This window comes from Liolophura sinensis, chromosome 4 (genome assembly GCF_032854445.1).
Source record: "Liolophura sinensis isolate JHLJ2023 chromosome 4, CUHK_Ljap_v2, whole genome shotgun sequence".
Classification (NCBI taxonomy): domain Eukaryota; kingdom Metazoa; phylum Mollusca; class Polyplacophora; order Chitonida; family Chitonidae; genus Liolophura; species Liolophura sinensis.
This window is the reverse complement of record NC_088298.1, coordinates 6,901,447-6,919,499: the sequence shown is the minus strand read 5'-3', so window position 1 is coordinate 6,919,499 and position 18,053 is coordinate 6,901,447. Positions and strand designations below refer to the sequence as shown.

At 40.6% G+C, this 18,053-nt stretch overlaps 1 protein-coding gene across 1 annotated transcript in view; it reads left to right on the top strand.

Moving 5' to 3' along the window:
- Positions 1-17,620, top strand: part of LOC135464912 (uncharacterized) — a 60,917-nt gene extending 43,297 nt beyond the window's left edge. Inside the window, exons 2-4 of the mRNA XM_064742485.1 lie at positions 8,281-8,504; positions 16,533-16,624; positions 17,481-17,620. Of these exons, the coding sequence (XP_064598555.1) occupies positions 8,326-8,504; positions 16,533-16,624; positions 17,481-17,536 (327 nt within the window). The 5' untranslated portion in view covers positions 8,281-8,325 and the 3' untranslated portion in view covers positions 17,537-17,620. The remainder of the gene's footprint in view (positions 1-8,280; positions 8,505-16,532; positions 16,625-17,480) is intronic.
- Positions 17,621-18,053: the final 433 nt, after the last annotated feature.

Sequence of the window (18,053 nt, the reverse complement as noted above, 5' to 3'; positions counted from 1 at the left end):
ATTAGCCCTTTCTCTTAACATTTGCAATAGGCGTCCCCCGTCTTCAACGCTGACATACATGTATCTTGAGTATGAGTGACACTCTGGTGTATTTCACTATCTTCCATTTGTCGTTTTAATTTCTTAAAACGAGACCAGCTACACCGGGGATGGAAGACTTTTAGTCGGTCAAGTGGCCTGATTTCAACGCCATCAATCCTGCTTTGGCCGTCAAGGCTTCACGCGCAAAGACGAACAGCGCCCCCTCGTGTCAACAAAGAGTAAATAACGGCATTACGCATCTGCTGCACGAACTCTGTTACCTGGTTAATTGGACTTAAACTGCTTCACCCGCTCTCGCATTAGGTGTCGGAAAGCCGTTGCACGGCGAATATGAAGATTGACGACTCTGTTTTCCTACCTTGCCAAGTCTCCGAGAGGAAAAACCTAACAGGTCGTCGCGTTCATTCCTCAGTGATCCAAACCGTGACATTGTTTTCCCTCTGACGTATTTTCCACTAGATCTGTTAATGTTACACCCATCAGGTGGAAATACAATAAACGCTGACGTATTCGTGAAAGTTACAGAGACTTCTGTTTTCAGTTGCTCCGGCTTTCTTTTCACTCCAGTGGAATAATTCAGCCTGATGGAACCTTAAAACTGTAGAGTTTTCATGGTTCCACCACAACCAAAAAGAACTGTAAAGCTTTAATTCAGAGCCCGTGACTCATTGCCTATGTTCAAAGGAAAGCACAGCGTCACAAACAGATAAAATGATTCTCCTGTATAATAAACCTTAATAATTAGAAATATAATACCCATGATGCCCTTGGAGTTTAATACTTAGATTATTGACCCAGAACGTCCATTTTGGTTGACGGCTGGAACGTGAATATCTGTTTGGCAGCTTAAATTCACACTTCTTTATGTTAGTCATTAAGTATCGACAGGTGTCCAGAGTCTTTGTCTAATTGTCCAATTTAAGCGGGTTTAGGCGCCATACAGTCATTATTTTGAGCTAGTTGTCCTCGTTTGCATGTATGACCAAATTCCACGAAAAATCATCTGACATTTGATTTTTGGATTGTCCACGGTTTACATACTAGAATGATACTGATTTCATTCATTGGCCGTGAACTTTTACTGTACCTTTCCATCATCATTCTCTTTGCGTGTATCTGTCCTAATGTCTTAATTTATATACTGTCTTTGTCATTTTTGTAGTTTATGTTGAATGTTGTTTTGGGAAATGGCTAAATGCTTATTGATCCGCAATGTCCGTAATGATTGAGGGCTCATATACGCATGCCTGTTTCGACGGGTATGACATCTGATCGGCGCAGGTCTGGATATAGGTGTATGCTTTTTCTACATCTCTACATTTGCATCCTCAGGTGTTTCACCTGTGGATTATGAATGCGTCCATGACCATATGACTCATGGTATACTTTTAATACCAAAGCTAACACTTATACCAAACTGATCCACCATTTTTATTTTGGTTGAATTATTATTAAATAGGTCACATCATATATTCCATGAAGATGAATTTTAGTCACGCAATGAGGTCTCTCAACATCTACCGACGCTCGGTTTGCACGGTTTCATGGTAGTATTACAGGGGCAAAGAAGTAACCAGTGCACATCATCAACAATGTTATTCTTTGATCATAGGGAATCATATTGGAGACAAAACCTTGTCAGATCATGAATTAGTTTTCTAAACGTCACCTTGCAGGGGTCGCAGTAAGTTTTTGGATGTACTCATCAATACTTTCCAAATTTCCAAATTATCGATTTTTAATGGGAGAACTTTAATGTCTAAAGTTATTCGCAGGTATGCTGTAAACAGTCTTTTGTTCATTGCTGTCCTTGATGACGTTTTGCGAGCAGCTTGGTGACGCAGCCCGATGACGTAGCCCGATGACGTAGCCCAGTGATGTAGCCTGGTGACGTAATATATATTTAGGTTTTACATCGGACTTATATTCATCGTGTTGAATTAGATCACCACGTTGGATATATGAACAGCTGCAATCAAAGCGCAACTGAGACATCTTTTAATATACTTCATATACCAACGTGGTACCCGATTTGTACAATGATTCCATTTATACGCCCAGATCATACCTTGCGTCTTTCCAACATTTTTGAAAACTGTTGACTGCTTTACTTTGAATGATTCAGCCCTAGTTTCTTACTTTAAAGACTTTCTGCGTAATTTGGTAATTCGTTTTAAGCGTCTTTTTGGGAATTAGCCCTGCGATCATTGACCCGGAACGTTCATCTTGGTTGACGGCTGGTATACGAATGTCTGTTTCTACGCATAGAGTTATCATATTCCATTGTATTCTTGCATAAACCAAGATTCTGCTTGAGGTTTCCAAGTCCCCCCCTCCCCTCCCCCCTCCCCCCTATACCATATCACAGCATTTTAAATAATTCTACACCAGGAATGTATATTAACATAGCCGCATATTTTTTTTATCTAATTCTGTTTGAACCATGTTGCTAAAGGCGCATAAGTTGTTACTTTTTAAGTATATACATGTACATGAAATTTGGAATAAAGTCCTGACAGATAAATTGACAAGAGGCTATATTTCACAGGTTACGTGTGACCATTTGCCAAGTATCACACTGTCGTCGCCGCAACTGAGATACATATTTTGTTATCGAGAACTGATATTCTAACATGGTACACGTTTTGAATACTGATTTCATTCAGTCGCCTAGAACATACCTTGCGTCTTTCTAACATCATTGAAACTGTTGACTGCTTCTTTTTGCATGATTCCGTCCTATTTACGTACTTCATATACTTTCTCAGTTCTTGGGAGGTTTGTGTTAAACGTCGTGTTCGGAATTGGCCATGCGATTGTTGGTTGACGGCTCGTATACGGATGTCTGCCTCGACGTATAGATTAACAATTTTGCAGTCATATGACGACAATTGTGACGTAATATTCATTCAGTGTGGGAGAGTAATGGTAAACATTCAACTTGGAAACCCGTCGCTATAGCGCTGGAAGAGGTGTCCCATTAAAAAAGCCGTGTTCAAATTTTTTTAAAACGTGTTTGTAATCATATTTTAAAAGAGTTGTTCGAGTTGAAAATGACTAAAGTCAAATTAATTGGCACATCAGTTCGAAGAAAAACAGGGTAAAGATTCCCGCTGAGAGGAAGTTTATGACATTACCCATGGTTTGTTTAACAGCTCGGGCAATATTCATGACCTAGCCTCATGCGTGAAAAAGATATATAATTTCACCCACTCGATGCAGTCACACGCGTTTTTTTCGCGTTTAATTTATAACATGCTGACAACGGCGAACGGCTTTTTTACTTGAAAATAAAAGCGCAAGAACAGTGGAATTAAGACAAATGTTCTTGTAGAGATTATTTCTTTATACCGTTTAGCTACCGAACTTTCCACGATTAGCGCAGTCGTTGAGCAGATGAAAACAGATGTGTTAAGATGTGACGAAATTTCTTTTAAAATATAACGGCCCCTCCAACGCCTGTCCGTGCCGGGTCTCTGGGGTAAAAAAATAGGACCTCAACCCTCTAGACAAGTTTGTTGACAAAGGTAAAAGCTAGAACTCTTTAGTGTAGGCCAGGTGGGCAAAACAGTTCACAACGTTTAGAAGAAAATTTTGTTCAGTATTGTATTTTTTGTTACATTTGACAGTATTGCTGGCAATGATTATATTTAATGGCATTTAAAGTCATCGAATAAGAACTATATGGAATGTGATCTTCAAGTTTCAGCTGTTTTTGTTATTTATTAGGTTGACGATGAGCCTGTTTCCTGTTTGATCTGATTTTTGGTGTTATTACTCTCATGTTGAGAGACAACTTTTCCTGGTTCATGTTTTCGTCAGTAACACTTCCTAATCACTGATTCACTCTTTATTCTGTCCAGTCTTTTCAAATGTAAACATATGCCTATGTCAAAAACACCACACATAAGGTTTAAATTTATTTATTTATTTGATTGGTGATTTACAATGCATTGAAGAATATTTCACTTATATGATGGCGGCCAGCATTATGGTGGCAGACCTTCCCACAAACGGACAGATAGGAAGCCATCATGAGCTAAACCAGCTCGCAACTTCTGAGGACGTCAAGAACGCGTAATATCATACAATATGATCATCATATGTACAAGTATACTTGAATTTATGATGAACCATATATTTATGAACTGATTTCACAAATGTTGTTTAGAACTAGATCATACATTTGATTTAATATATGTATTTATTTACATTTTATTTCTATGAGTTACAGTTGTGCTAAAATATCTACGATTAATTTGAATTTCCTCATTTGTACCTTGTGTGTTATAATCATGATTTAAACTTTGATTTACGTTTAATCATCGAAAACAGAGACGCCATTGGGTGCATGTATGTACCACTATAAAGAACAAAAATGAAGATGAATAGAAAAAGGTTTCTGGATATGTATCACTATCCCTGGCCGAGACAATAAAAGCATTTTGAAGTAATCCAAGCAACAAACACACGAATAAAAGACATGTCTTCATACATAGTCGTCGGGGCATGCATTAGCGCTGCACTGTGCCCCTTTACACCACTGATGTAGACTGAGTATAGGAGGCATCCGTGGTCAAGTGGGCTTCCTGTGTGAAGCCTGTTAGAAAGCTGTTGATGGTCGTGGGTTTTCAGCCCGTTTTTCTCATCAAATACTCATCAAATCAATCAATAAATAAATACAATGAATATATGAAATTGTTTGCCGTTTACGTAGAGTTTTGAATCTTGACTGTAACACTGTAACAAACGGCTTGATCAAAATGAAAATTGTTTATTTATTTGTTTATTATAGTTTATCGTACTACATAATTTATTTTTACTCACATAATAGCAATCACGTTAAGGTGTTCAATCTTTGCGTCCATACAAATATAACCAAGATGAACGTCCTAGGTCAATAATCGCAAGGCCCAATTCAATCTGAGGCAATTTGAGCACTCGAAATAAATGTAAATACGTAAAGAAATAATCAGTTGTAGATAATACTTTCGTCAGAGAAAGCTAAGTGCTACATCTATAATCTGCTGTGTCAAAAATTATAAAAGTGACGCATATAAAACACCAAAGCCTCAAGCGATATCGTTTAGATGAGTTTCGTAACGGTAGTGTGGTAATTGTTATTTGGTAGCGATGTCCGCCATAGCCATCTAACGGTTAGGCACGCATATTACACAGATAAGACCAGAACTCGGTTTGTATTACAACTGGGGATTTGCGTCACTAAAAACTCCCCAAAAGTGACAATTTCCGAGCTGCATGTTTGTTAGGCCTTTTCCAGTGGGTCGTGACGAATGAAATGTAGAAGGATTCCGGACAAAAGGGAACTGGGAGCACGGGGATGAGATGAAAGCGGAAAGAAAACCGAGTTAGTGTCTGGGGAAAACAATACCATCAATGACTAGCAGGTTACGGAAGGTTGTAATGATCACATTTTGCAAACTTTGCTTGCCGTCCACATTGTTCCATAATGTTGAAGGTCGGAAATGCGTTGTTTTACAACGTTGAAATAGATGTGTCGTCTGGGGAAAAACAATGACAAAGAAAAAGTGTGATATGGCTGTCCATAACATCCACATTTCTCATACCACTGATTTGTGGGAAATGTTCTAATGATACAAGTATTAATGATATGTTATGTATAATAGCACAGAAGCTGAATAATAAGAAAAAAGCGTAAATCTTGATAATAAGAGCTGTATTAAGATTGGCTAACCCAAGAAAACCCCGAAATAAACCAGTAACGTCTAATAAATTGCAATTAACATCGCTGCATGTGTTTGCCTAATTCTACTTAAACCAAGGTGCTGGAGGGCGTGCAAATTGCTACTATTTATCTGTCTACATCAACAGTTAAAATAAAACCCTGACAGGTAAACTGACAAGAGACCGTATTTCACCGGTTACGTGTGGCCATCTGCCAGCTATTACACTGTCGTCGCTGCTCTGGTCATACTCTCTACGTTGTTCGTCTTTAATTATATTATACGAAAATCGGATGTAAACTTTTGGTCTCTTTGCATTGCTTTCATCTGATTATTTATAATCAGCATAATATTTGGAGTATTTCTAGATCATTTCATTGTAATTAACATCACTCCACTTTTTTACATAATAGCGCTTCAGCCATGGTTCAATAGGTTGTTTAAATTACTAGTTTTATTAAACATTTATATATACTGTAAGAATAAAACCCTAACTCGGGACAAATGTCAAGAATCCATATTTCATCATTTACGTATGACCATCAACCAACTATTACACTGTCGTCGCTGCTCTGGCTTTCCTCTCTGAGGTGTAGTTGTTTATATTAACACTTACATTACCCATACATGGTGTTATGTGGAGGTGTGGCTGTTTATATTAACACTTACATTACTCATACATGGTGTTATGTGGAGGTGTAGTTGTTTATATTAACGCTTACATTACCCATACACGGTGTTACGTGGAGGTGTAGTTGTTTATATTAACGCTTACATTACCCGTACATGGTGTTATGTGGAGGTGTAGTTGTTTATATTAAAGCTTACATTACCCATACACGGTGTTACGTGGAGGTGTAGTTGTTTATATTAACGCTTACATTACCCATACACGGTGTTATGTGGAGGTGTAGTTGTTTATATTAACGCTTACATTACCCATACATGGTGTTATGTGGAGGTGTAGTTGTTTATATTAACACTTACATTACCCATACATGGTGTTATGTGGAGGTGTAGTTGTTTATATTAACACTTACATTACCCATACATGGTGTTATGTGGAGGTGTAGTTGTTTATATTAACACTTACATTACCCATACATGGTGTTATGTGGAGGTGTAGTTGTTTATATTAACACTTACATTACCCATACACGGTGTTATGTGGAGGTGTAGTTGTTTATATTAACACTTACATTACCCATACATGGTGCTATATGGACAACAATAAAATCGAATAATCACCACAATTAAATAATTTTCTTTGCAAATGACAAAGTTCAAAGCACGGACTTCGTTGCCCGAAATCAGTGTTCTTGCCTGTGTGTGGCATATGAAGGGGGTGACAATTTAATGGGAATTCCCCTCTGTTGTCCATAACGTTATTCTCAAGTCTGTCGGGCAACCCAATAACGCTGAGGTCGCTGTTTCTGCTGAGGTTTATAGCCACAAAATTTGTAACGTTCTTGAGGCTGGTCAGTGGATTATACTCTGTAGAATTCGGCTTTCACCACTTATTTAACTGACCCTCGTTGAGGTAGAAAATAAGTATGCCTACACAGTTGTTCCAACTGAGATGTCATAGCAAAAGGAAACGAAATAATTCATAACATATATAATTCAGAATTTTCAGCCTTACTTATTTTTTTCAACATTTTTTTTACGTTGAGGCTTCCCGGCTTAGCATACACTCACACCTTTTACAACAAAAAATCCTGGTAAAGTGGAAAAATAAGATGTCTTCTGAAGATCCACGGATGTTAATATACGTGCAGGGGATCTTTTTTAGACGTCTTGCCAGTGGGTTTTAACATGTCTTAAGGCCAAAATGGATGTAAAATTATGTTGGAAAACAATTAGGCTCACCTGATCTTGACGAAGACTTTTTCTGCTTTGTATGTTTTTATTTATCAGGTTGTGCACACTTTAGATACGTGAGTATGAATTATTAGCCAGCCAGCAGATTCAGGCATACCATTGTTCTTTACAACACAAACTCTAAAAGGCCTAAAGGCCTTTACTGTGGTTCTGAGACACCCTTGTTTGAAAGTAATTTTCAAATGGGACATAAAAAAAGAGATATAACTAAATTTGGCCAGAATCAATGACGTACGTGTGTGTCAACAAAGTTTTCAAAAACCGGGATAATTCGCCTGTTGGAGTAGTTTCTGAATTATTGGGGGGGGGGGGGGGGGGGCGTAATCATCAGATTTATTCGTCTCCTGTCGATATCCGAAAGAACCACAAGTTTACAACTCGTCAGTCCGGCGATCTGTCGGTACGTTAATCCGTCGATCTGTCGGTACGTTAGTTCGTCGATCTGTCAGTACGTCAGTCCGCTATTTATATGAACAGTTTGAATAAAATCCTAACTCCCGTAAGTTGACACAGAGACTCTATTACACCTGTCAGGTGTGGCCATTTGCCAATTATATTTTCATCGCTGCTGTGATTTTACTCTCTATGCTTTAGGTCTTTTTATTATATTCAAAACCATCCTGCCTTAGTTTCTCGTTTCCATGTCTTTCAGAATCAGCCACCATTAGGTGTGATCAGAAGTCGGGACAGTCACAGTATGAAGTTTACACCATGTGTTCTCGTGTTTCTCGCGTGGCTTTGCGTGGACTGTCTTTCAGCGTCGTTAGATCGCGACAGGAGGCGGTTCAAATCTTCAGTAGCTGACAGAATAGGGCACGGGTTCGGCAAAAGACAGGATGTAAATCTGCGCAGGTTTTATCCCTCAGATAATTCAAGGTAAGGAATTAGATAGACATAACTTTCTATAATAACTTGATTTTCGTGATTTTCGGTGGTTTGTGGTTAACGTTATTCTCGAAAATGATTTTGGGAATTTACAACTGGAGCGACCATTATGGCTGACGGCTAGTGTACAAAATTTCTATTTAGATGATTGTTAGATGAAAGTTATTGTTCGGCTGGGATTTATGTATACCGCTCGTAATCCATGAAGGTCCCAATGTCGATACTAAGATCCACTTTCAAAACAATGTAAAACACCGATCAACATTTACATATGAGTGAAACACTCATTTACTGACGGACGGAATGACGCACTGATTGACCAACGGACGGATCGACACACTGATTGACCGACGGACGGACCGACGGAGTGATTGACCAGCGGACGGACTGACACACTGATTGACCGACGGACGGATCAACGGAGTGATTGACCGACGGACGGAGTGACAGTCTGATTGACCGACTGACGGATCGAAACACTGATTGACCGACAGACGGATCGACACACTGATTGGCCGACGGACGGATCGACGGAGTGATTGACCAACGAACGGATCGACACACTGATTGGCCGACGGACAGACCAACGGAGTGATTGACCAGCGGACGGACTGACAAACTGATTGACCAACGGACGGATCAACGAAGCGATTGACCGACGGACGGACTGACAGTCTGATTGACCAACGGACGGATCGACACACTGATTGACCGACAGGCGGATCGACACACGGATTGACCGAAGGACGGATCGACACACGGATTGGCCCACGGACGGATCGATACACATCGACACACTAATTGACCAACGGACGGATAGACACACTGATTGACCAACGGACGGATCGACACACTGATTGACCAACGGACGGACCGACACACTGATTGACCGAAGGACGGATCGACACACTGATTGAACAACGGACGGACTGACACACTGACTGACTGACGGACAGACTGAAATATTGATTGATCGACGGACTGACCGACGGATTGATTGACCGACGGACGCACTGACAGACTGATTGACCGACAGACGGGTCGAGGTACGGACCGAGGGACGGACTGACAGACTGACTGATGGACTGATTGACCGACACACTGATTGACCGACGGACTGACCGACGCACTGATTGACCAGCGTGCGGATAAACAGACTGATTGACCGACGGACGGATTAACAGACTAATTGACCGACGGACGTAACGACAGATCGATTGACTGACGGACAGACCGATACATTGATTGACCGACGAACGGACGGATGGACACACTGATTGACTGACGGACGGACTGAAATATTGATTGACCGACGGATGGACTGACAGACTGATTGACCAACAGACGGATCCAATGGACGGATCGACACACTGATTGACCAACGTACAGATCGACACACTGACTGACTGACGGACGGACTGAAATATTTATTGACCGACGGATGGACTGACAGGCTGATTGACCAACAGACGGATCGAAACACTGATTTGCCCACGGACGGATCGATACACATCGACACACTGATTGACCAACGGGCGGATAGACACACTGATTGACCAACGGACGGATCGACACACTGATTAAACAACGGACGGATCGACACACTGATTGACCGAAGGACGGATCGACACACTGACTGACCGACGGACAGACTGAAATATTGATTGACCGACGGACTGACCGATGGATTGATTGACCGACGGACGCACTGACAGACTGATTGACCGACAAACGGATCGAGGGACGGACCGAGGGACGGACTGACAGACTGATTGACTGATGGACTGATTGACCGACACACTGATTGACCGACGGACTGATCGACGCACTGATTGACCAGCGGGCGGACGGATCGACACATTGATTGACCGACAGACGGATCGATAGACTGATTGACAGACGGACGGATCGACACACTGATTGACCGACGGACGGATCGACACACTTATTGGCCGACGGACGGATCGACAGACTGATTGACCGACGGACGGACCGACATAGTGATTGACCGACGGACGTAACGACGGATCGATTGACTGACGGACGTACCGACATATTGACTGACCGAAGGACGGAACGACGGACGGATTGACCGACTGACGGATCGACACACTGATTGACTGACTGACGGATTGACATACTGATTTACCAACAGACAGAGCGACACACTAATTGACCGACGGACGGATCGACACACTGATTGACCAACCGACGGGTCGAAACACTGATTGACCCACGGGCGGGTCGATACATATCGACACACTGATTGACCCACGGACGGATAGACTCACTGATTGACCAACCGACGGATCCAAACACTGATTGACCGACGGGCGGATCGATACACATCGACACACTGATTGACCGACGGACGGATCGACACACTGATTGACCCACGGACGGACCGTTGGACTGATTGACCGATGGACGGACTGACACACTGATTGACCGACGGACAGATCGACACACTGATTGACCAACAGACGGATCGACACACTGATTGACCGACGGACGGATCGACACAGTGATTTACTGACGGATGGACTGACAGACGCACTGTAAATCTATAGGCTATTGCGATATTCCTAGATGACTAAGAAACCATTAATCATCTCAGAAATCTGTTCAACCAAGCGGTACTGTCTGAAGGGGCTTAGTTGCGGTACTCTACTGTTATATGCACTGTCATGTTCCGCTTTTCAAAGTGCCTTAGCGCGATTCCTGTTATTTTCTTTAGCTTTGAAAACACCATCAAATCGATGGACATAACCTTTGGTACTAAAATTCCCGAATGTTGACAAGGTATCTTTTCATAGGCCATTAATGCCATCTGTATGTCATTGCGAATGGCCATGCAGAATCGTCACGACAGCGTTAAGCCTGGAGCAATATTTAACGAGTGTCAAAATATTTACACTGCCTCTGCGATAAAAACCATCATGTTGGTTATTAGCTTAGAGAAGCCTTTTCCACCTTAGCAGAAGTTTGCTTTCTTCAAAATGGCACCCGATTGACACTGGTCGTTTGAAGACGATCATTTGTCATTTTTTTACTTTCGACCCTTGGGATCTGTCAAGTTCTCGCCAAAAGCCGCGGGCGTTGTGTGCAAACCCGGGCAACGCGGCTTCGGACAAGATTCAATAATTTTATCAAGTTGATATCGAAAGCGGTATCGATCCAGGCTTCGGTATAACGGGAGCACAAACCCGCGAAGTCAGCGAGGAAAGTACCGGGGAATTTTATATTGAAGGGCCATGAGGAGAGCGGTAAACTAAGGACTGTCTGAACGACCGAATAACGGACTCTGTTTAATCAGCCGTGAATCTCTCGCCACTTAGACCCGAGCTATAAAAATTGAAGAGCAAAGATTTCTTTCTATGCGACTTCACCTTGAAATAGTCAGAAATGGTTAGTGCAGTGCGGGTAAAGTTACTCTCTGTTTCCGTCGTTTGATATTTACTCAATGTAAAAAATGTATATGTTTAAAAAGACAACACGTCATTAAGCAATTAGTTACAATCATATCATCAATGAAAACAATGTTAGAGCGGTTAATTTCACGCATTACATTAACAGAATGCTTGTATCGGGTTGGCCAGAAAAAGGAAACAACAATTTTTTTAAAATGTTTTTTTAAAGTGTTACATTTCACACGCATTATTTAATGAACAATAGAAACCTTTCTGGAAAATCTCTGAAAAATATATGAAATAATATTAGACAACACATTTAAAAAAAACTATGCTTGAAATTCACAATGATGGAGCGTCCAGAATCGAACACTCTGCTTCATAATTGGGTAACATGGGCCTAGGGGATATATATTCAGCGTGTTCAAGTTAGATCGCCGCTTTGGATGTATGAGCTGGAACCAAAGTGCAACCGAGGTACATATTTTAATTACCGACAACTTAGATACTAGCGTGGTATACGATTTGAACACTGCTTTCACTCAGGCGCCTAGAACATACCTTGCGTCTTTCCAGGATCAATGTCCTCCAATCTTAAGGGTGGCAGCCGTCGTACAAGTGAAATATTCTTGAATACGGCGTAAAACGCCAAATGAAATAAATAAATGAATTCCAACATCAATCAAAACATTTAACCCTTTTTATTTGAGTGATTTTGTCGTAAAATCCTACTTTATACACTTTTTTAGTTTGTGGTTTGTGTGAAACGCCCTTTTGGGAAATGACCTTCCGATTATTGACCCGCAACGTTTTCAGTGGTTTATGGCTATGGATTAAAATGTATGAAACTATACATCCAAACAGACATTCGTATACCAGCCGTCAACCAAGATCCAATTTCCGGTTCAATAATCGCAAGGCCATTTTCCAAAACGACGTTTAACACAGACTACCAAGGAACTAAGAAAGTATATGAAGTAAAAATAGGACCGAATCATGCAAAGAGAAGCGGTCAACAATTCTCCATGATGTAGGAAAGACGCAAGGTATGTTTTAGGCGACTGAGTGAAAATTAGTATTCAAATCGGGAAAGTGTAACCTTTAAAAAACCCTCTTTATGTTTCTAGCCTGCTCAACATGTGAGCATATCAGTTCAACAGAGCTCTTTATAAAGCTAGTTGATCACGGAGGAGTAGTATTCCTTCATATTGCAGCACACAGCATCATACTGTGTTAAGACTGTAACACAGCATCATACTGTGTCCAAACTGTAACATACAGTGAGCACAGCACATGGGGTGGACTAAGCATTCCCGAGGCCTCGTCCCTTGGAATTGTTTTAATGTGATTGTATGTTAAATGTGATGACAACACAACATTTTTCTAGTCCAGTGAGGTCTATTAAATTGCAATTAATATCACTGCATTTTGTTTTACCTAATTCTGCTTAAACCATGGAGTATGTAATTTGTTACTATTTAAGCATTTACATGAACAATTAGAATAAAACCCTAACAAGGGTAAATTGATAAGAGATCGTGTTTCACCGGTTACGTGTGACCATTTATCGGCTATCACACAGTCATCACCACTCTGGTTTTATTCTCGATGCTGTACGTCTTTAATTATACCGCACATAGTTAAAACAAATGTTTTCCTAACGGTATCGTTGGGCAAACACACAACGGTCTTTAGTAGCGGTCAGTGTTTAATAGAGTTATAGTTTTCGGGACCCGACCAGCAAACAGGACAATCGTGAGGTAATATATGAAGGGTATTGTCATGAGAGTATTTCCAGCAGGTGTGCAAGAAATATATGGGAGGTCAAGTTTGCCATGTCACATTGGAGACTCGATAACCAGTTAAAAAGGCCCCTGTCGTCTACCATAAAGTAAACGGTCGTTGTCGTGTCACGGAAATGTGCTGCAAGGCTGACTGAGAACTCTTCTTTGTCTCGGACCATCATAACTAATGGTAACAGCCTGTTTGGTTTTGTCGGGTCGTACTATCCAGCTTAGACAGTTCAAGAAAAACGACTGTCCAGAAGTGGTGATGATCCCAAACTTCTAGACTGATAGGCAAGCACTGGTCCTCGACGTCGCAGACAGCCTATGTCTGGCATATCTTTTATCACGCCTGATTTATCGGTTTAAAATTTGATGTATTTTATTCCACTTGCTGTGTTCCATCAGTGTCAGTGCTTCCGCTATTAGGCAATGGATACATAGTGCAATCCATTTTGGTATCATCAGGAGTATTTGAGACGTCATTTCGTTTTCCTTCGGAGAGTGAGCCCGGTATCTGACACTGAACAAAGAAAGAGGAAGTAACCTTGACTTGTTTCTCCCTGTGTCACATCGGAAGTGTGAATCATTACAACTTCACATATAAATCTTTCTTGTCAAAATAATAGAAGATTACAGCAGGGGGACTAAACCGAGAGCAGCGAGATAAGTGCGATATTTGGCAAACGCTCACATGTAACCGGTGAAGTACGGCATCTCGTCAATTTAATCACTTTATCATGTATGAGAACATATACAGATCATTGGCAACAACAGGAATCGATTTTTGCTGAAAACGATGTGAAAACTGAATTCGGCTGAATTTCAGTTATTTTTACACAGAATACACATTTCATTTTTTGTCAAGACTTTTTACTCATTGCTCAAATATGTTTTGCCGATTAAGCAATTGTTTATTGGTGAAGGAAATCGATGGTGGAAATGCATCGCCTTGTACAACGAACTTGGAACGGCCCATCAGATATTGAAAGTATATTCCAGTGAGTGGATCTTTTCACAAATCTAAGAATTATATACATAATTCTAGTGACTCTTTTGGCGGATATAGTAGATTTGTGAGTCAGGTCAAATGCTAGGGCTAAGCAACCCCCAAACACTCACACACTCGAATATTGAAACGGAACCGCGATAATTCCAGGAATTCTAGTCTTAGGAAGAAAACAGAAATACGCATTACTAACATTAGAATTCTAGTCTTGGAAACATCGCGGATATACGCACTGGGCCACTAATATTTGAAATCTAGTCCTGGGAATAACACAGAAACACGCACTGGGTTACGTATATAGGAATTCTAGCCTTGGAAACATCGTACCGGGTTCCTGATATTGGAATTCTAGTCTTAGGAACCGTACAGAAATGCGCATTGTTAGTTCCTAGAAATTAAGAGAAAATATGCCCTTCTCTCATGTTTTAAACTTTCTCTCCCGTCTGTTTTAAAATCTGTTTAATGCATTTGTATACTGAATCCAATGACAATACAGCCTTCTGAGTAATTCTAGATCATTGGGGTCTAATATATTGCATTCAACATAGAAACATATTTTTTTTTACCTAATTCTGCTTACGTCATGATGCTAGGGGGCGTGTAGTTTGTTACTATTTAAGGAGAACAGAAAACAGTTAGAATAAAACCCTAATGGAGGTAAATGGATAAAAGGCGGTTTTTCACCGGTTAAGTGTGATCCTTTGCCAACTACACACTGTTGTAGCTACTCTGTTTTTACTCTCTGTGCTGTGGTCTTTTTTAAATTTTTTTTTATTGGGGCCCCCGTGGCTCAGTTGGTTAGTGCGCTAGCGCAGCGTAGTGACCCAAGTGTCTCTCAACAATGCGGTCGCTGTGTGTTCAAGACCAGCTCATTCTGGCTTCCTCTCCGGCCGTTTGCGGGAAGGTCTGTCAGCAACATGCGGATGGTCGTGAGTTTCCCCGGCTCTGCCCGGTTTCCACCCACCATAATGCTGATCGACGTCGCATAAGTGAAATATTCTTGAGAACGGCGTAAAACACCAATCAAATAAACAAATAAATCTTTTTATTTTATTTTATAGAATAAAATGCATTTATATATTTGAATTCTAAGCCGGACGATCTAAGGCTCCATTGATGTCAGAGAATATCCATATTTGTTGGAAACCATGTTTACAGCCAAAATAGTTTTTGCAAACTTGCACATTACTCAAAGCACTTTAAGGAGTTCTGCTAACAGTCAAACGTAAAGATGCTAAGAAAAGTACATGTGGTATGCTCGACGTTAAAGCTATAAATATTGTTCATAAAACCCACCTTATATTCCACATACTTAAATGTTTTAACGTGTACGTAATGTTTTTCTATAGTTATATTTATATCTACTCAAGAAAATTGTCAAATTCACTAGGGTATATTTGGATACAGTTTTGAGTGATGTTTCGTACCATCTTAGCGACATTGTTTCGCTGTCGTCTTTTCCTTGTTCTGCTCGATATGACCGCCAGTGTGACGTTAAGTCAGAATTGTTCATTCTTTTCCTCGAAATCCTTATCCGGCTGTTAATAAAACCTATACTCGAACACCAGGAGGCTGTGACACAACTCACAGAAATAAAGATTCACTCCACAACACTCGGAAATGAAGATATAATTTCAGAATATGTGTTTGCCGAATAGAGGCACGGACGAATTGACAGAGGAAATAGTTGACTTTTATTTTATTTTTACTTCTTATTTTTTACTCCCTGATGTTCATTAAATATGTTCTTTGCCACTTTTACATGTAAGAATTCTGATCTTCTATTTACCATATTCTATCTATTTCGGTATTTCAGAAATGTCTTGACAACACATCGGCTGGCAAATCTTCTGTCGGAAAACAACTTATTGGCTTACGCCATTGTAGAAAAATTCATCGATTCAAATGGTAAGCATAATGCTAATACATTAAACAGAATCACGCAATCAAAAGTTATCGCTTATTTTTATCTTTTATAGATTGTATATTTTATAGTTTTCCTAGCAACTTTTTCGCCTGGGTGACGGACTTTCTACCGCATCTTCTTCGATAACGGAGGAACATCAAGTGGCTTCCTTCCAGCCATATGTGGGAAGGTCTGCCAGCAGCCTATAAACGGTCGTGGGTTTACCTGTTTCCTACCATCATAATGCTGGCCACCGTCGCTGGCTAGCTGTTCCGACTTTCAGGCCTTTCTGGCGAAGTCCGTTGTCTTACTCAGTGTACTACGGTTTCTGCTCCCCATAAACCTACACGAGCGCCGTTGTAATATACGTGAAAAATTACGGCATTATCCGCCAATCAGTCAAGTAATCAATCAGTGAGTGGAGGTAAATACAATTAAGACAACCTGCGGAGGGTCGTGGGTTTCCGCATTCTGAAACCCCAATCAAATCAGTACATTAACCCTAGCCATACGACAAGAGCCCATTGACGACAGTGTGATAGCTGGAAAATGGTCACTCTAGAAAACTCAGATTACACTATTTGCCGTATTTTCTTTCATAAGCAATTAGAATAGTTTTACTGATTTGATTGGTGTTTCACGCCGTACTCAAGATTTTTTCACTGATACGATGGTGGCCAGCATTATGGAGAGAGGAAACCGAAGGAAACCCACGAACATCCTCATGTTAGTTACAATGGAAACCCTAAGAGTTTTAACAACTCAGCCATTGGCAATGTATGTGACGCACTTTAGCTTTTCAAATTCACATCCGCCAAAGATACAGTAAACATTTCTTTCTATGTGTTTTTTTTGCAGGGGATGGTGTGATAAGCACGGATGAGCTACTCTACGACCAGGAAGATGACTCGTAGGGGTCAGAGTTCAGGAGTTACGTCATTGGGTTATCAGTGACGTCATCTGAACAGGTTGCTTCTTATGACGAAAACTTGAATCTTCAGGTCCGAAAGCAACTGCGTCGTATTTTCTGCTTGGAGACTACGTTGCTGTGTACAATGTTTAGCCATAACAACAACAACAAAGATATATACTATATTTCGGTAAATATTTTTAGACTGAATCGTGGGAAACCGTGCTATTGATAACACGTGATACTCCATGTATTGCTTCCTGTGTTTTACATTTATGGAAACTTAACGTTCGAAGCCCTCTTCAAAAGCCAGATTCAAACGCTTACCAACGTACTTAGCCGCTTTCGATTCAAATGTTGTAAATTTATGTTAACTTATTCACCCGGCAGTCCTAATCCCTTGTCCTTACTTGCTTATGTAAAAGAAAGCTTTAAGGCGTGTGAAACGTATACGTTATGCATACTTTCTTCCTGTGTAAGGAAATTATCTAAAATGGTAATATGAACTGATTTTGTTTTTA